Source organism: Paralichthys olivaceus, chromosome 1, assembly GCF_024713975.1.
Source record: "Paralichthys olivaceus isolate ysfri-2021 chromosome 1, ASM2471397v2, whole genome shotgun sequence".
NCBI classification, from domain to species: Eukaryota; Metazoa; Chordata; class Actinopteri; order Pleuronectiformes; family Paralichthyidae; genus Paralichthys; species Paralichthys olivaceus.
In genome coordinates this window covers 27,124,414-27,144,174 of record NC_091093.1, presented here as the reverse complement: position 1 = coordinate 27,144,174, position 19,761 = coordinate 27,124,414, and the positions used below count along the sequence as shown (strand labels likewise).

The 19,761-nt window shown below is 43.7% G+C and overlaps 1 protein-coding gene across 13 annotated transcripts in view; it reads right to left on the bottom strand.

Annotated features, from left to right (window-relative positions):
- nav2a (neuron navigator 2a) overlaps positions 1–19,761 on the bottom strand; it is a 175,481-nt gene that overhangs the window by 69,493 nt on the left and 86,227 nt on the right. For 11 of the 13 annotated variants that reach the window (XM_069526662.1, XM_069526669.1, XM_069526697.1 and 8 more), the window contains one exon: positions 51–168. In XM_069526662.1, the coding sequence (XP_069382763.1) occupies positions 51–168 (118 nt within the window). Of the gene's footprint in view, positions 1–50; positions 169–6,820; positions 7,020–11,939; positions 12,006–19,761 lie in introns of those variants that run through there. The other 2 variants (XM_069526683.1, XM_069526675.1) reach the window with 2 other exon arrangements.

The window sequence follows — 19,761 nt, the reverse complement described above, 5'->3', positions numbered from 1 at the left end:
TGATAAGATCGAGCTTCCAGAATTTAAAATCAAAAGTGTGATTTCCTTACCTACGACCTGAATGATCTCGGCCAGCAGCACTCCGTCTGTGACGTCTGTTTGCAGGTCCTTGATCAGGCGCTTGTGTCCTGACTTGGCGAGGTAATGGTTGGCCCAGTCCGTGTAGATCTGCGGTCAGACACAAACACAACCGAGGCAATCAGTTACGAGCCAACAAAATCCAGTCCAGGATACAGGGGGTAGGGGTGGGGGGGAAACCCCGTCAGGTCGTCCACGTGTTTCAAACTCCATAAACACTCGAAAACTACAAAAGGTATAAATGGTTGAAGCAAATTTACGACTCTAATAAAATAACAACATGGTTGAATGGGAGCAGAGTAGCCCTCCTTCTTTTGTTGGGGCTCCGATCTGGCACATATCCGCGTGGTATTCAAATTGGGGCCATTGTGTTGAGCCGGGGCATTCATCTCGCAGCGCACGGCGGCTGTTTTCAATGGGCCATGCTGACATCACTCTCTGGGGACAGAAAAGACCCTTCACTGCCTGGGGGGAGGAGAGGAGCGAGGCAGAGCAAGCATCTGAATAATCTGAATAGCTTCCTTCATAATTAGTTGCCAAACTCTCTCTCTTTTACTGCCTCTCCAGAGAAGTGAGTTTCCATTTTCTTGGAGGAGATTTTTTTTTTACGAACAGGACACAGAGGTCGAAGAGAAGCTGCACAGAACTTTTTCTCCTGCTGAAGAATGTGTCATATTTGAGAAATTGATACCTCGTGAATCTGCAGCTTTGTGAGGATTTTTGCACAAACTGCTGAGAGTGTTTGAAAAGTGCAACTTCAGAAAAGAACCCCCCGCAGAGACACGGAACATGTGCGACAGCTCAGCTAAATAAAGACACTGCTCCCTCCGTGCCTCACTCTCGCTGTCACACAAACACAGGAGCTGTTACTGTACGACCGTCTGGTGAAGAGATGACAGGGAAGAGAGAATCAGGACGTTTAAGTAACTGGGTTACTGACGGCTTTCTGCTGTAATGTCATTTTCCAAATGTTGCTTCAGTAATCGGATAAAGGACGAGATAAACCTGAGATAAACCTGATTTCCCTGCAAGATTTCTCCTGAAAACAGCAGATTACTGCACATGTTACCATGCTGCTGATGGCTTACCTACATGTGCAAGAAGACAAAGAGCAGCTGTGACAGCAGGATAAAACAAATACTCATTCCTTAAAGCTGAAACCATCGATCGTAGATACAGCTACCAAAACTAAGCGAAGCTATTCGGATATCTTCACTTTAGGGGGAAAAACTGTAACGTCAATAGATGCAAGTCAGTCAGAAAACAGGACATGACACACCAGCGTTGGCCCTCATCACCGAAAGCTCATGAATCTTGTTCCTCTTTATTAGTTTTCTTCCATTTCCCTGCTCTACTCTCACATGGACTCATTCAGATATTTTCAAGACATTATAGGGCTGCAGCTCCAGAAAACGTCTGGAGCAACTGACTCGGACATTCGTGTTCTCACATTCAGCCTCTCTGGAAGATTTTAGGAAAATGTCCAAACCTTAGTGCATGTTCAAAAGCAGCTTTACTTACAAATTCGATCTCTCCCAGTAACCTGGTTTCTCACGTGCATGTAAACTTCCTCAGTTCTCCGAGTGGAAACTAGAATATTTGCCTCTCTGTCTCATTACAGTGAAATTCAAGTGCATCCATGAAGTCGAGCCTGAGCTGAAAACCCGACACACAACATACAAGGGTGTGTGACACGAATGTGACCCTTGTTTCTTTGTGTGTTTGCACTGTAAACAGACCTTGAGCTTTTCTGAAACGCCACTCATCGGATGAATCACCGCTCTCGTGACGACTTACAACAGGTGTGAGCGAGTCAAAGACGCGCACTCGTCTTCACGCACACGCTCGAATTCAACGAGGTGTACGTGAGTACACGACCACACACTGAACACAAAGAGCCTCGGAGCTGCGTACCCAAACACAAATGCACAGTTGAAAACTGAGTCTTGAGTGACACACAGAGCTTAAGAAACCCTTTCAGCAGCAGGATTAGACCCCGAGCTTTCAGTTCACACACTCAGCTGCTCATGCAGAACAGGAAGTGCAGTGCTGCGGAGCTTTGGTGTGCGTGGAGGGTTCCTTTGATGTAGTTTCGGGGCAGGTAAATTGAGGGGTTGGAGTGTAATTAAAAACGAGGTGAAATGGGTGGCTGTCAATCACGGAGGTGGAGGGGAGGGGGGGTCTAACAGCCTGAGGGGGTTGTGAGGGGAAAGACAAGGAGGTTAAGGTAATTCTAAAACCTGAGAATTTAACTTTTCAAAACTTTGTTCAGAAACATAACAGAAAATAGGAATACGCATTTACATACTCGATATATATACTATACTCAATAGAAATACTCATTTAAAACTGCTTTCAGACATGCACGGACGTTTCAGGGGCATATGTGAGAACGTCCAGAGTCAACTTTGACGAAGACGTCAACTTGGAAAGATGAGCGTTGAGAGCTTCTGGAGGTGAGAGGCAGAGGAACAGCAGAATGCTTAACATGTGGATGCAAAATGAATAAGTAAAAGAATGAATTACTTGTAACCACAATGATAAATAACTAGAAGCACGATATATCTCACCACAGACCAAATGTTGCATCAGTCACATGCACAGGCCTTGAAACATTAACGACATTAATCTGGATCAAGGATTTAACCACTGATTTATTGGAGCTTCTTTGATCCGAAAAATGACTTGAAGAAAAAAAGAAGATCAAGTGGGTGATGATGAGAAGTAACTGATGTGAACTGAGAGACGTTTTAATAAGCTGCACGGTCACTGAAGAAGAGTAGTGACTCCGTATTGACTCTGTGTGTTATCAACCCGCAGCTCAGAGGAAACCACAAATCTCCCGCGGGTTTTAAACTACTGATGAATTAATGTTCTCGCTAAACAAAAGATTTAACCACATTGAATGAATAAGAGGGAGACATTGTTATTAGTAACATGCTCCTCCGACTGTCTGAATACATGCAGCTATACTGTATAAACCCTCTGTTATAACCCTACAGCCTTTTTAAAGTGTTTCCCTGTATTTGGCTCAGAATGCATGATGGGATAGCCAGCAATGAAACAAGCAATGCCCGTGGCTCTGTGATTCTGGACACTAACAGCATTTGAGTTGGATAAATATGCACTAAACACAATATACGCCCAAACGTCTTGCTGGTACACCAGAAATTGGACATATACGCAGACCTACTACTGTGAAGTTAAGGGATCAAACTCTTCTGTGTTCAGCCTCTGAATCCATGTAAATATCAACCAGCTGCTGCCACGAGATGAATAGAAGTCAGGGGATATCCACAGACTTAGAGGGATTTATTCCGGACACCAAGACATTTGGAACAAATCCCATTATAATAATATCTTATGTATAATATCCGTCAGAAAGAATGTGACTGGGAGTAAAATGTTGTGTTTTCTAAACAAGTTATCTTGAGATCATGATGGATTTTTACATGATGAAAAGGTCCTTATTAATATTCCTCCACATCACGGTGCCTTGGCATATTATTACTCACTCTCCACGTGTTAACACAGAGAGTCGTAGATCTGTTAACAGTCCGAGGCACAGATAAATTTTTCAAGAGGGAAAATCCCTTCGTTGTCAGTAACCTCTGACTCTGTCGTGTTGGGAACAGGGGTCTTTTTTAAGGATCTGTAAATTGGTTGTGGAGTCAGGGACATTCCCGTCACCACAGAGAGCAACGTGACACTGAGTCATTCACGGTGTCAGGGCCTTATGGAAAATGTCATATGGGGCCTGTCGAGTCTTTTGACTTCCTGCTTTGGGACTTTGTCACCTTCATGAAAAAAATCCTCTTGTGTGGACCACAAGGACACAAAGAAATTTGGTTGAACTTCATTCATCTACAATCTCAAGGCCTAACAGTCCCTTTGATTCCAATCAAGCTGCGGCAGATCTCACACACACACAAAAAAATCCAAATCCGTGAATTATTCCCTGAGAAAAAGGTGAAAATGTTGAAAAATGCCTTATCTCACAGTGTCAGACAGGTTTGAGTTCTTCCCTAAACTCAAACAACATCCTTCCAACAAGTTTCCCAGAAATATTAAAAAACAAAACCAATCAACAAACCATCAAACAGGGTGAAACATCTATCAGTACAATTTCACCATCTTTTATGTGTAACCCTTTTTACAATGTATATACATATAAAATGGCGAATTTCCCCTTAATAGCGCTTATAAATTATTCTCATATCTTATGGAGGCTAATATGGATCCAAATACATAAAGGTCAGGAGCCCACTCACTCAAACACTTTACACAGATAAATAAATCTGTGTAAATCTTGACCTTTAATCAAACACTATACGCTCTGTCAATTCACAAGCTGCGTGACAGCCTGCACCCACATGCATGTTCATAGCATTAATGAAAGAGAATCAGTTCTTCAAAGCTTGTGACGAGCAGCGTTGAGTCACTCATTCAAACAGCTGCATCTTTTTTTTTTTTTTCTCCTCCTCCTCTTCACACAAACACACAAATCTGCCTCACATCCATCCTGCTGCCTCGGACTGCTGAGTCACCAGGCTGCTGTGCGATGCCTCCAGAAAGGGCATGACGCACAAGGGCCATCCCCACAGCGCCGGGTCAGCCTGGGCGGGGAGAAGGACAAGGGCAGCCAGGATATCACATCGGGAGCCTTGAGTCTAAGGGGGTGTTTTCTGTTTTTTGGCTGAGCTGCAAATGTCACCACAAGTCATGACAGAGGCTGATGATACAGGAGGAGGAGCCGAGCAGATGTGCTTTTTATTTGTTGCGGTTGTGCGTTCCTGTTTTGAAGCGTCTCAGCTTCGTTTTACTTTGCTCTTTCATCTCTGCTGCTGTCTGCAACGTCACGGGCTTGTCGAGTGTGAACCTGCTCACTAAGCAAACGCTGCAGTGATGCTGACAAACACGCCGGCATCACCGCTTACTCTAAAAGAAAAAACTGTTTTAAGGTTAATGTGTGTGATGGTTTTTTTTCATCCTGTGGGTTTTTGAATAAGTTTACTTTGCAAATCTTCTTGCAAAATTTAAACTGGAAAAAAACACAAGTCCCAAATTCCAAAATAAGGCTACTCCACACAACCTTTCTAATCTCGTCCTTCAGTGTTTCAGGAGCTTGTTGGCTCCACACACGGATGCACAGCATAGTGGAATAAACTAATATTAGATACAAACGTTATAATCAGCTCTACATGCTAACAGCTACAAAACCCTGAACTCAACAGTCTCATTATTTACTTGTCTGTTTGTTTTTTTTATGTGTTTGTTAGCAGGATTACGCGAAAACTACTGGAGCCTTTTTCTTGAAAGTGGAAGTAATTACCCTTCTAGACTCACATTACAACAAATATCAGAATTTATAATAAGTGTCAAGTTTTGGCAAAATGTTACCTGTTGTTCAGCAATAATCAAAAAAACAACTAAACCTATTTGCTCCAACCACTGCCTGCTTGAGCTCTTTATTTGAATTAAATCACAACTAACATTTTCCACATTACAGCAGAAAAATCCCAACTAAACAGTTTCATAGCTGAACTAAGGGCTGTGAATTTTCTAAACCTGTTGAGGACCATTTAGTCTTTCCACTGAAGTTTAAGCATGAAGATCACAAATCAGAAAATAAATTTTTCACATTTCCACGACATTTCCCTGACATCAGGAACACCTCAGCTCTGCCCATCAAAGCAGGGTTCTCACATGCACGGCTTTCCAGAAACAATTACGTTGATAACTTCAGGACTATTAGCCTTATTACATTCAGGGTTCAGTTAGCAACCTAAAACGCTGCTGCGCGTTACACGCCATTATGAACTAATCTACCGACATGAGCGAGAACTATAAAGAGAACACAGCAGGACCAAAGCTGCTATAAAGTGCTATCTCTCACGAGAAGCTTTCATACGGAGCCAGGACGTAAAACAGCTCTCGTTATAATAACTCGTAATTGAACTGAACCCAGTGCTGAGTCTATGAAAGACAGACGCTGATAACGGAGCTTTCTTCTCCCTTTTCAAAGAAGATCTACATTTGAACGATGAAGATGAAGGCGTCTTCCACTGGCCATGTTCAGGGACATACAGGGGTTCAAGAGGAAGATCTGAACAGTAACAGTAACCGGAGACAAGCGCTCCGGAGGATGTCCGCACAATTGGTTGTGGACATTTTCCTTAACGTGCCTTTCACATATGAAGAATGCAGCAGGAAATGATGTATTAATTCCTCTGCAGTATTTTTTTTGTTAGCACTGGCATCAACAAAAACTCTCGAATCTCGTCTTTCCAGGTTGACTTGATTCTTTGGCATCTTCTACGTATGACACCTCTCGTTCACGAGAATCTTGGAGAAAATTCCAAAGAATTTCTGCAGCAACTGGCACGGAAATTTATATTTGCACATGCAAAGCCTCTGGATCATTTCAGGCGAACATCCAGAGTTCAATGAATCTGAAAGCACTGGTTCAACTGGTCAGATCCACCGGCGCGACTCTGTGTCTGTTACCTGCTTCTCTCCGGGAGCTTCTAAAATAATTCCTGGCTGCTCCTGGAGATGTGACTCTACGCCTGACATTTCTATTTCAGGCTGACCTTTCCTCTTACAACTCTTCACAACCAACTCAGTCCACTGAGCTAATGGTTTCCCTCCAGGTTACTCTCTGTCCACGTCAAAGTCGTAGTCATGTTTCAAAAGCTTTGAAACATGACTACGAAGTAAATATCGTCTTGTTTCCTCTCACCATTTTGAAGTTTTTGCAGGAGAAGCGGCTGTAGCTCCGGGCCGGCACCCTGAGGCCGCCGTGCTCCGACATGTCACCTTGATAGAAACAACTAACAGGTCCGTCAAATGCCTAGAAATCCAGAAGATTATCGCTCTCTGTCATAAAGGTGAAGACGAGCTGTCTGATAACTGTCCCCCGCTCATCTCTGTAACAGCTCAGCGTGTCCGTCTGGCTCCTGGTTTCTGTGGACAGGTCGTGGTTTACTCCTCTTTTGCCTCTCTCTCTCTCTCTTCAGACTCTTCTTAGTGAAGCCTCAGACATTCTCACACTGTTTTAACCCCCCCCCCCCCCTCACTCTCTCACTCTCTCACTCTGTCTCTCTCTGGGTGTCATTCAGTCTGTCTTGTCTGACTCAGTTCCTTGTTCTGCTGCTGGTAGACAGACGGTCGAGCAACGTGAAACCCAGAAACAGCAAGTTTGATTAAATCTCAAGCGATTTATTATTTTACAAGACTTCTCAGCCACCAGCAAAGTGCTCTATCTAGCTTCACAGAAGACGATGACCCTCTCTGTCATCTGGCTTTTGTCTGCAATGTGAAAGGATAGAGTCGTCATTCACACCCAGGTCAGTGGACACAGGTCTTTATCGGCTCCAGCTCTGATCAGCAGTGTTGGAAAGGAGACATCCAGGTGACAACCGAGTTTACCAACATTTTCAATTCATCATCCATAGCCTGCTGGTTATACTGTGAGGGTGGTAGGGGGGCTGAAGCCATGATGCTGAACTCCCTCAACCAAACTGTGTCTTGTACTTATTTTGTTCCGCATGGTATGTGGCTACAACGCAGCTTGAAAGAGAGAGAGTGCAAAGTTTTCTCGTACACGTACAGTCAGCCCCTGTTTCCGACATGATGGATGTCTCTCCTGTGTGGGACGGACTTCCTGTTGTTGACTGACTGAACACTTTGCAACACACCTGGTGCTGCACATTGTAGCAGCAGACGCCCACACACACACACACATAAACATGACGCATAAGGTTGACAGTGGAGGTCTCAGATCTCGCTCTCTGAGTTCATTTTAAATGGAGACGTCCTCTTATGTCGTCAGGTGATTTAACTTTACTTTACTGCTCCATATTTAAACACAGATGAAACCTCACACATGCAGGAGCTGCCCAGAACAAGCCCACACTTCAAATGATCAAATTAATTCAACACTTTTATACAGACCGTGTTTGAAGCTTCCTAATGTGAAGTTTAACCTTCTTAACAACTGGCATTGGGAGCAGGATACAGAATAAGGCTTCGTAAAAAACATTCTATAAAAAATATTCTGGTTGTTGACCTCCACACTGAGTCTCATCGATAAGAGACCCTGCAGCGCTCTATGCTGCTGCAGGCTGAGGGTGACATGTGTGGCAACACACCCCCTCTGATCCAGTCTGGGCCGGCAGCAGATGGCTGGTGGGAGAATGATGGATGGACTGCTGGACACACATATGCACAGTAATCTAACAGAAGGATGCAGGGAGGGGTGCATAGGTGAGACGGGTGAAAAAGAGAAAGCAGGAACGCCCATCAGATGAATAAATGAAGGAGGGTAATCGTTGTGTGCACAGCTCGTCGTCAGACACAGATGGTTTCTGAGGAATCAGTGTCTCCGGTCAGTGTGATATGAGGACAGGGGACGGCTCTGCCAGCTGCTGTGCTGCTGTGAAGCTCTGGACACAAAGACTCCGGCCCTGTGCACCAACTCTGAGATTTTCAGGGCCTGACCACAAACTGAGGGATCCCGGTGGTTGAGTCGATTGTTATCCAGCCTGTCCGATAATCTAACATTGATCTTGTGCCTTAATTAACTAAATTAAGGTTCAGGCAATTTTATCCAGAGTGTTCCAGGTTTTTTAAGACATTAAAAAACAGACATTAGTGGAGGAGTGAGGGGTGGAGCCTGACTGAGAGCTCAAGGTCACTGCACGCCCACCTACACCTGCCACTTGCACCCGTTGTGCGGCACTAGCCGTCAATCTCACAGCAACCACGTCCCAATGGTGCTTTGTCGTCTATTTGACTCTAAATGGATCATAATTTATTCAATGAACATCATGCTGTGTTGAAGAAGACTTACTAGAGACTGAGATAAACTCCTGACGTAATAAATCAAGTGAGAAGCAGAGTCATTGTCTCATAGACTTCTATTGAAACGGAAATTTTTTGAGAGAATGCATGATTCAGACATTTCCACAGGCTGTCAAACAACTTCGTTTTTTAGTTTGTTTCCCTGCTTCCATTGTGATCTTTGTTTTTTGCAAACAATTTTTTCTAGCTGTTGTGTTTGTTAAAGTTAGTCTCGTTCCATTTGCAAGTCCGATCACTGCCGACAACCACATTACCAGGAGCTCACATTTACCTCACCTCCTGAGTATAGTCTACAAGTTGCATGTTCCTCATATAGTAACCATGTGGAGCCACAAACAAACATTTGCCTACTCCCTAATCTCCATTCTCCATCACCACTGCAGCTGGAGCTGCTGCTGTGTCTTCATGTCGGCCCCCAGCAAAATGCACCAGGATGGTTTTTGGTCTGTGGGGGCCCCTGGAAGCTACTTTCCCACCCTCTGTTCTCTGTAGTACACACACAAGCCTCTCAAGTGGCTTTAACCCGCAGAGAGCTGAAACAGGCCAGCTCTAAATGAGCCCTCATGTCTCTGCTTGCTCTCTGTTTGGCACATGAAAGACGTGCGGCTTCGTGAGGCACAGAGGCCATAACAGGCACATGGTCGACAAAACGACTTGGCCAGAGCCCTGCAGTTTAGAGCATGGGAAACAGAGCCATCCATTAGGAGGAGGCCGTCTGCATGCATGTGTAGTCATCAGTGCATGTGAAATATCTTTAAAATTCAAAGCTCACAACCAGTAGTGGTGGTTTTGTTAATACTTGAAAGCACAACATTTATCCTGAATATCTGAAAATACCCGACTCGTGGATACATAACTTCTAAATCCCCTAAATTGATGCATCTGATCAGGACAAACACTGAGAACTTGCGGCCTGATGCACATGAGAGCACATCTATGTTATTAGAGAGGTTTTAGCTCGTTAGCAGTGCTGTATGAGTGAAGAAGCCACATGCAATAAGAGAAGTGATTTCCCTGCAGGGAAAAAAGCTCGGGCAGCTGTTCCTGAAAAACCAGCTCCTCACACACCAGGAGCAGAACCAGTTATAGTCTGCACACAGTAACGTCACCTGAAGATAAAGTCGGTTATAAGCTCTGACCTCCAATCCTCTACAATATTATTGCTTTTTAATGTCATTGTTCAATTTCTTTAAAGTGCATTCTGCAAGGAGGAACTGCCTGTCACTGTCACAATCTCTATTTGGCCTAAGTTTTGCGAGCACACAATCAAAACATGTTTTGTTAATCTACAAAGACAGAAAGTAAGATGTTGTCTGAAGACATTCGTATCTAACTCACTAGTGAGGACATTTTCCTGCAAATTTCCTGGAGGGGTCATATGTGAAAACGCAAATGTCCAAGTCGGTTGCTGCGGACATTTTCCAGAAGCTTTCCTGCCTCTTCCCCCTGGTAAAACAGAACGAATGGACATGTTGATGATGTTTATATCACACAACACACGCTAATCTTGAAGAATATAAATATCTCTATGAGAAAGGGATGTCCTACACGTGGAGGATGCCAACGAAAATGTCAACTTGGAAAGACAACGAGATGTAAGAGCTTTTGGCAATAAGAACAAACTCATGCGTTCTTCATCTGTGAAGGAAACACTGCAGAAAATGTCCTTTTCCAGAGTTAATATGCAAAGTAACACAAACAATATAACCTTTAAATTTAATATAAGCCTTAAACGATTACAGTTCCATTCATTCCTCTTTCTGCTCTGTGTGTTGTGGCATGTCTCCGAACAGGATTAACCACATGAATCAAAAGTTTTGATTTATGCTGCACAGGTCATGTGTTGACATAAGGACCATGACAATCACAGAATCAATAGACCTGTATTAGAAGAGAGAGGACATCGACATCACGTCATAATAAAAAGGAAGGTCATTTTAATTTCTGGGAGTGTGTTCGAGTGTGCATGCCTGCAATCCCTTTGTGATTCTTTCTCTCTCTCTCTCACACACACACACACACACACACACACACACACACACACACACACACACACACACTGACCCTGTGGCCCAGCGGTCTCCTGTCAGTCACGCTGTGTGGAGGTTAGCGGTGTGTAATTAAACTAGCCTTCTTATCGGCTCATCTCTAGACTGGTAATAACCTCCTCTGCTTCCATCTCCCCTTCCTCTCTGGGCTCATAGCAGATCCTGATAAGAACTACGACTGAAAGAAAAAGAGAGAGACACAGAAAAGAAAGGAAGAAAAGAAAGAGAGAGAGAGTGTGTGTCCCATCCGCCCGTGTTATGTGTAAACTCAGCAGGATGCTAATTATACAAATTACTTTTATTAAATCTATTGCTTCATACTTTTATCGTATAAATCTTCTACTACAAAGACCTGTTTTCTCATTTGTTTGCACCACATGACCTCTCTGCACCTGACCAGCACCGTTTTATCACAGTGTCCCAGGTCCTGTTGGATATTTACCATCTGTGCAGCACAACATCAAAGCAAAATGTCCTTTTCTTGTAAATGTTTGAAAGGAGAACAGACAGACACACACACATACACACACACACACGCACACACACAGACACACGCACACAGACACACTAATTGTTGTCCTTGCTCAGCCTCTCTTAACTCTCCATGCAGACATGAAAGTAAAGCTCAGGTGAGGGGAAAACCAGGATGCAAGTCTTCAGCACTGATTGTAAAAGAAGCCACTAATCCATTGCGTGCGTGGAATCCAACACCACAGCTACTGTGAGGCTTTGAGCTGATGAGACAAGCATTTCCACTGATACATAAACACACAGAGGGAAAAATTATATAAGGGAGTCCTGTCCTGAAACTGCAGCGTCAGCAGAGATAAGCAGGATGAAGATGTAAACATTGTACTGACGAAACGAAAAGATGTGAAATGCAATAAAAACATTTGAACAGCCCCCTGATGTTTGGCCTCTATGACGACCCGGAAGTTTTTAACCTACCAGTTTCATGCTGAAATTGTTCTGCTCCCAGCGGCACAGCATCAAGCTCATGTTACTTCTTGCAGCTTCCTTCCTCCGAGACACCTGCCTCACATTGAGGAGGACAACCAGCCATCAGAACCAAGTCTACACCAAACTGGACCCAACAGAGCTGCAACCAAAATCCAAATATTCGCGGAAAAAAAGGAGAATTCAAGGAGGCAGCAGCAGGTTTGGAGAAATGTGTCCTGGATGAGTGCACCATGCAGATCCAGAGCTGCTGCTTGCTTGAGCCCCAGCAGGTCTGTGAGTGACTGAGGGGGGGTGATGGGAGAGCTCAGTGTCTCCAGCTTCTCTCCACCCACTCTGGACCACGGAGGAGGGAGAAATAAACGGAGGCGAGAGGCATGAGGAGCTCCGCCACCTCTGCTGCAGCTCGGAGAGGCAGCCAAACCAAACCCCTGAGAGGAGGAGAAGGAGAAGTGCCCCCGCCGACTTCCCCTCCCTCCCTCACCCACGGCTACACATTATGCTATTACTCTTCAATGGGTCATGTGGGGAGGAGACAGAAAGAGAAAAGGACAGACCTCTTCACCTCTTGCCACCCCTCCCCCGATGGTTTAACCCCCTTCATGAGGAAAAAGTGAGGAAAAAGGACAAGAAAGGGACGATAAGTGCACCCTTGATAACAGTGGAGCAGACGTGCAGCGCTCGGACGCCAAAACCACAGAGAACTCAGCACTAACCATCTCTTTTCTATTTATTATTTCTTTAACCAACTCCTCTGCTGCCTGTTAAAAAAAGCCTTGTTTTATTTCCCCCCAACCAGAGCCCGACAGTCCGGCCTCTGATCAGCCGTCACCCACATCACACTGCAGCAGCTGCACATCTGTATTTATGTGTGTGTGTGTGTGTGCAGTGGGTTCATAACCTAAGCATTTATATATGTGTGAGTGTGTGTAGGAGAGTCCAGTGCACAGGATGTCCTCCGTTTGAGCTCGTTCCAACCCCCTGTGCACACACACACACACACAGACACACAAAGACACACACGCACACACACCACCAATGACCACAAATTACAAGCTGAATTTGAATTTTGGGAAAAGCCCAAGATTTACAGAAAGTTCCCACAAAGAAGGGGGGGGTGGGGGGGGTGTGGGGTGGCTGATCGCATCCAGGAGGTTGAGCAAAAAATGCTTGAAGCTTCACGAAACAACAATATTACTGAGAACATGTCGACAGTATAAAGTAACAACCTGGGAGAAATAAAGGTCTGTTTTGCTTTTCTGCTGCCAAATTCTAAAATACTACAGAGATGTAGCTTGCAGCTGCTCTGTGGCAGCTTTATTATGCATTTTATGTTTCCAGTTTGTGTAAAACAGAAATAACTGACATTTGCAGAGTGAGACATGTGTTCGGCTGCAGAGCAATGATTTGTTGCAATGCTCAAAGAGCGCAACCAAAAAATACACAATTCTCTCATCACAAGTAATTCGAATCGAAGCAGCTGAGATATCTCACGAAGACAGAATTTTAAACATGTCGACGGTCACCATGACAGTTTAGCGTGTTTGCATGCTAACATTTGCTTATTAGCACTGAGGCTGATGGGAAAATCACTGGTCGGTGGTTTTTGGGTCATAAAGCAGTTTTCTGGGCAAAAATGACCAAGATCTGATTAAAGAATTGTGTTTTTGCTGGTTACGATTAAAAAGTTGGAAACTAATCTATAATTTTTTACTACAATAACATCTAATAAACGAAAAAAAATAAGCTTTCCAATATAAAATGTTATAAAATAGAAGTGTTTTAGAGTAAATGAAAAGAAACAAAGGATGATACTTATCTGATTTAAATAGTAATTGATTATTATTACTGATTAACAACTAGTCCACAGTTCTGGCTCTGACAGAAAAGGCCTGGTTAACTTTACACCAGCTGAGATCTGGGAATAACCAGCAGCGTTCTGTATTAGTGGGTGAAGGGAGCTCCGACTGATGCCAGATTCAAATTGAACTACTATACTGTAAAACACACCTCTTCCTCTACTGTATTTATATCCAGGCCTGAGCTAACAATCTGAATCCCTGCCACACCAGTGAAGCCTCAGTTCCCCATTGCTCCTAACCAGCATTGATTTAATGACACTCTGGCTTCAGAGGAGAGAATGTGTCAGCATTTAGAGCTGGTGTTTAACAGTTTTAGAACCGGCTCGTTTAGTGCAGTCGCAGTGAATGGGCTGAGTGAGGCTCCTTTCACAGCCCCAGATAAACCTCAGTGTGTCGGGGACAATAGGGGGGATAACCCCAGTCTGGAGGGGTCTTTGTTTTGGGGGACCCACACCTCCAAGCTCTGGAGGGTGGGGAGGAAGATTGGGGGCGATGGTGTGTGGGGGTGTGGGGTTGCTCTGCCGCCTGGCTGTTGCATTCTGGGTGAAGGTGATTTGGGAGGGGCGAGGGACATATGGACTCTCACAAAAGGAATTGGACAGGGGTCTGCAGTATACGGTGGGTAATGGGGAAGTGATGTCTCTTTTTATTTACTTCTTCTCTTTTATATCACACACTTACATTCATTTAAAATAATAGGGAAGAATAACTTACTTATTAAGAGACACATAAATTATTCAGGATAAAGTTGTGATGTGTAAATTTCAGGACTATCAAAGGACAATATGACGAATGAGAGTTTTAGTGAAACGTTTAATTCTGTGATAAGATAACATGAAAGTTAATATATTTCAAGTATTTGACATCTGGACGATTTAATCTTCAGCAGCAGAGAATGGAAAACGTGTCTAACCACAGTCCATATGCAGTTTTTCATGGTTCACCACACAGATGGATGCAGCAATGAAAGATGTCAGCTAATTTATGAATAAACTTTGTCTGGGGCCAAACATCACATGTGGACAGAGGAAAGAAACCAAGACAGTGTGATATGTGTGATGTCGCTAATCTCCATTTTACTCTATAGCAAGCAATTTAAATATTCAAATTTTTTTGTTAATCATAATTTCATTAAGTTAAAGGGTTATAGGTACATTTCATCTAAATGTGTGAAATCTGAGACACATTTTCTTGTGGTCTCTGTTATTTGTTCTCAACCTAATGTTGAACTCAACCTGCAGTTTATCCGGCAGAGCAAAGGAAACGTCATTAGCGTTATCTGGTATCTAATTAGAAAACTGATTAGAACACTTTAGGTCCAGGATGCCATCTGGGCCTGGTTACCACAGCTACCAGCTGAGACCACAACGCTGAGGAAACCAGTCAACACAAAGAGCACGCTCCCAGTCTGGAATATGTCGTCCTGTCTGTGGATACTGCAGAGATGGAACACATGCTGTATGTACCTTTGTGCTTTGGAAAGTAAAACTAAACCTTGGAAATCAAGTTGATTCATATAGTGAGAACAGAATCTGTAAAACTATAACTTTTTGCATCGATATATTGTTTGATTAAGGATAAATTGGTATAATAATAATAATAAATAAATAAATTGGTGAAATATGAGTTGAGGAGATGAAATGTGAGGGTAATGCTTCGTGTGTGTGTTGTGCGATGATCCCTGTGGGAGATGAAGAGTCTTTGGTGTGAGAAGCGTCTTGAAATTATTACCCATTTGAGGATTCAACATTTATCAGGGAAGCTTAGAGAACATGTGTGTCAACTGAGCGAGAGCAGGCACGCAGACACACAACACACACACACACAAATTCTAGCCAGGTTGAAATCAGACGACTGTAATAAGCTTGGGAAACTCCCGGAAACAGCAGGAGAGCACAGCTGAATGAAGAAATCACAGAAAACCCATCAAAAATCTTCTAAATCACCCGAGTCTCACAATGATTCACTGATCAAAACAGCTTCACGGCTTTTCTTTTAGTGTTTTATGATTTTTAAAAACATCTGATCTGAAAAAAACGCAGGTTTCTTGGTGCAAACTTGGGAAAATATAAGTATTGTTCTGTATTGTTGACCTGCGAACATTCAACTTGTCAGTTCCCTGATCTTCATTTTAAAACACTATTTTTTCTGACTCAAATCTTTTTTAACATACTTTGAAAAAGTTAAAATCGCCCTCGACAGTTAAGAATGAAATCAATGACTTAAAGAAAACACATACAAACACTCTTCCAGAAGTAAATCTGAAATGTAAATGAAAAGTATCTGCTCCAGTCTGTGCCCTCAGAGTTCGTCTGTGCTGAAAAGCTGCTCGTGGTGTTGAGGGAGAACCTGCCTCCGATAAAAGCAGCCTGACTCTATCTCCACATCTGAAAGCAGTCTGTGTGTGAAGCTCAGCTCGTGTGTCAGCCGGCTCCTCCAGCCTGGATCTGCAGGACGACCATCTTTGTTCTCTGAGAGGAGGAATCAGAGATGTGTTGTCTCTCTTATCAACAGCAGCATGGGCTCCCTCCTGCCCGATGCTGATAGGAGCACATGTGCGGTCACTGCCGGGTGAAAGTGTCTTATCTCCAAACCGGCAGGGACTCAGGGAAAACACTGACTTGTGGACACTTTCTGACGACTTTTCCGATTTGAAGATGATCAATAAAACCACAAAGTGATAAAGCACGTGAGGTGAACCCTTCACAGACCCGACAGGACCCGAGCTTTTATCCTGCGCTCTTTGTCCGAACTCTGGCAGTCTGTTAAAACCTTCATCCTTCCACCTCACAATGAACTCTCCGACAATGAATCTGTGAAACATCCATTAAATCTGGCTTTAACTTGCAGCACCTCCTGAGGAGACATATGTCTCTGTGTGGTCCTTTGTCATGGTAATTTTAAAAAAGAGAAGCAATATAGTCCCGCAGACCCCCACCCAATCTGTGCTGCTGCGGGTGGGCAGGAGCACATTAGCAACCCAATGCAGCACGACGGTGCTCAGCCTTTCACTCTCACCTGCTGGGCCGGGTCTTCACCAGACTCGGGCTGAATGGAGGAGCCATAAAAAATGTCATTATTGTCTTTCACAGGAAGCTGAGGAGGAGGTGAGAGGCTCAGGACATTCGAGGAAACCTCTCATTTTAAATCTGTTTGTAAGTTGGATGCTGACATTTTCAGACTCAGGAGGCCAATATTTGTTTTTTTGCATTATTACTAATTGTATATAGGCTTGAGAGATCCTTCAAGATCATCGTGGGACAGCATGAGGCCTGAAAACTTATTTTCATTATCAACCCACTGCAGGACCCAGGCTCCAAGATGACAACTTCAAATTGCTAGCTTTATTCAAGTAAGGCTGCATCCTTCAGATTCGCCTGGTGTCCACACTGTTCTGAAGTTATACAGCCAAAAAAGCAGAAAAGTTTGGAAAAGCTGAAGGTCCTGTTTAGGTTTGAAACCTTCAGGGCTGCGTTTTAGTCTGGACGAGCAGAAACTGAGATGTCGACTTTCACAACATAGCCTCAACTGATTCGTCAGACTCCAACCACATGATCCAATTCCTGAAGGAAACAACCGGCACAGCATAGAACACAAGTATAATCAATGAATTAAATTATAAAAAAGATTTAACATAACGATATGATATAAAAACTATAATAATATAATAATAAAACATACATTTTAAATGATTTGTCATTTATCAGGCCAACTGATCCAATCAACTAATTAAATGTTCATATATATTTAATATTAGAAGAAATTTGTGAATAAATTAAGAGTTTCAATTGTACATCAATTAATGAATAGATTTCGTTCACAAATTTCCTGCCTGGCAACTTGTTTGTCAGTCTGAGTCTCATCTCTCACCTCCATCCATCAATGCTTTACATTTAATTAGCTCTGAATCCATAATAATAAAAAAAGTTCACACTCGTATAGTTCTCGGTCAAACCAATTCACAGGATAAAATTAAATTATTCAAATGAGGGAAATCATAATCTTGGGCAATTACACATCTTTGAGAATTAATGGAGCTCAACATCACTGATGCGTCTCTCACACACTGATAATGTGACAGCGACGTTTTAATATCCAGACTGAGCTCCTCTGTCCTGGATGCAGGAGGAGGGATTGGTGGTTTATTTAATTCATCTTAGTAAATATTACCCGCGGAGGCCGAAGACCCTCATCACCGCTCCCAATATATTTGTATATAAGATTGTGATTGAGCTGCAGGCGGAGATGAGTTTTCATAATGAGTATAATAAAGTGAGTCTTTACACCGAGTCTGACTTAAGCCTTTATCAAGAAAGATACTTATTAAGATAAGAGCTGCTTATCTCACCGACACACGGACAAATCTCTCCCTGTGGCTCTGCATCCACTTGTGAGTGAGTGTGTGTGTGTGTGTGTGAGAGTGAGTGTGTGTGTTCTACGCGATGACTAATAACGGTACATGCACAAAGCATCAGAATTTATATTTCAAGGCCTCCTGCTGTGAACGTGGCAGAATCAGAGGTTTTTGACTGTGAACGCATTCTGTTTCAAAGCTTTGGCTGCGGAAATAATGAGCTGGCAACCCTGAGCACTTGGATGGGGAAGAGAGAGCAAGAGAGAGAGAGAGAGAGAGAGAGAAAGAGATAGAGAGAGAGAGAGAAAGAGATAGAGAGAGAGAGAGCAAGAGAGAGAGGTTGGTCATAACAGAGAGGTATTAAAGATGAATAGAGCAACAGCAGCCTTGAATGACTTGTTCACACACACACACACACACACACACACACACACACACACACACAGTCTGAGTAGTGTTTGGGAATGGAATCAGATGTAGGGCAAGAATCAGCCACGAGAGGGCAGCAAAGTACGTGTGCAGAGCGTCACTATCTGTAGGAGGCAAAAGAGACACACACACACACACACACACACACAAACTCTCACACACAAACACACACTATCTCTCACTCTGTCTCTCTCTCTCTCTCACACACACACACACACAGAAGACAGCATCAAATACCATTCACACATTTCCAGCCGCCCGCACCTTCACGTCAGAATCTGGAGATTGTGCCAGACCTGTCACTCACACTCTAACACACACACACACACACACACACACACACACACACACACACACACACACACACACACACACAGCCTGAACATCTCTCTCTGCCTCCTGCTGCTCTCGTTGCATTATGGATTAACTTAATTTTACAGGTGTACACAACATGTTTGTGTGTTCACTGCCAACTGGACCATCCAGCTGGACGTCTGAGGAGCGAGAGCCTCGGCTGCACTCGGCTGTGACTCCTCTAATCCTCAGGAACATGTGCTCTTAAAGCAAAAACAACGCCTGGCGGTGGCAGAAATAGCAAAAGCAGGAGGTTACGTTATTCTCGTTGATAAATGACTCAGTTCTCAGCCCACTCCTGACGTGACTGAACAGGATTGAGATCTATTTGCTGCTACTGCGGTGGGAGGTGAGATCTGCACCTCGGCTATGATGGAGTTTTCTCTCTGTGAGATTGTTGAAAGTCTAATTCATTGACGTTGGTTGTTTTGGGTGAAAGGACTTTTTACAGGAAAGATTTTCTGAAACAGTGTCTCCTAAATTTGTCTGCCCTCTGTTAAGAAGCCACCACTAACACCAGAAGGAGAAAACCCCATCAGTCTCCAGGGAGTCTCCCCTCATCTCACGCTGCCCTCAGAGCTGATTGGGTTCATGCTGAGTGCCACTGGTGCTTGTGCATAAAATCCACAGAGACTTGGACCGACAGCGATGCAGCGTCGAGTCCACGCCAGCGATTCTGCTCCTCAGCCACAATTCCTCCGGCTCTGTCAGTCCCTGCGGCGAAGCCCAGCAGAGACGACAGAGAAATGAGGACGATAAAACTGAGCCGACACCCCTGCCCTGTTTTAAAGACATATATCTATTCCTGGTTCCT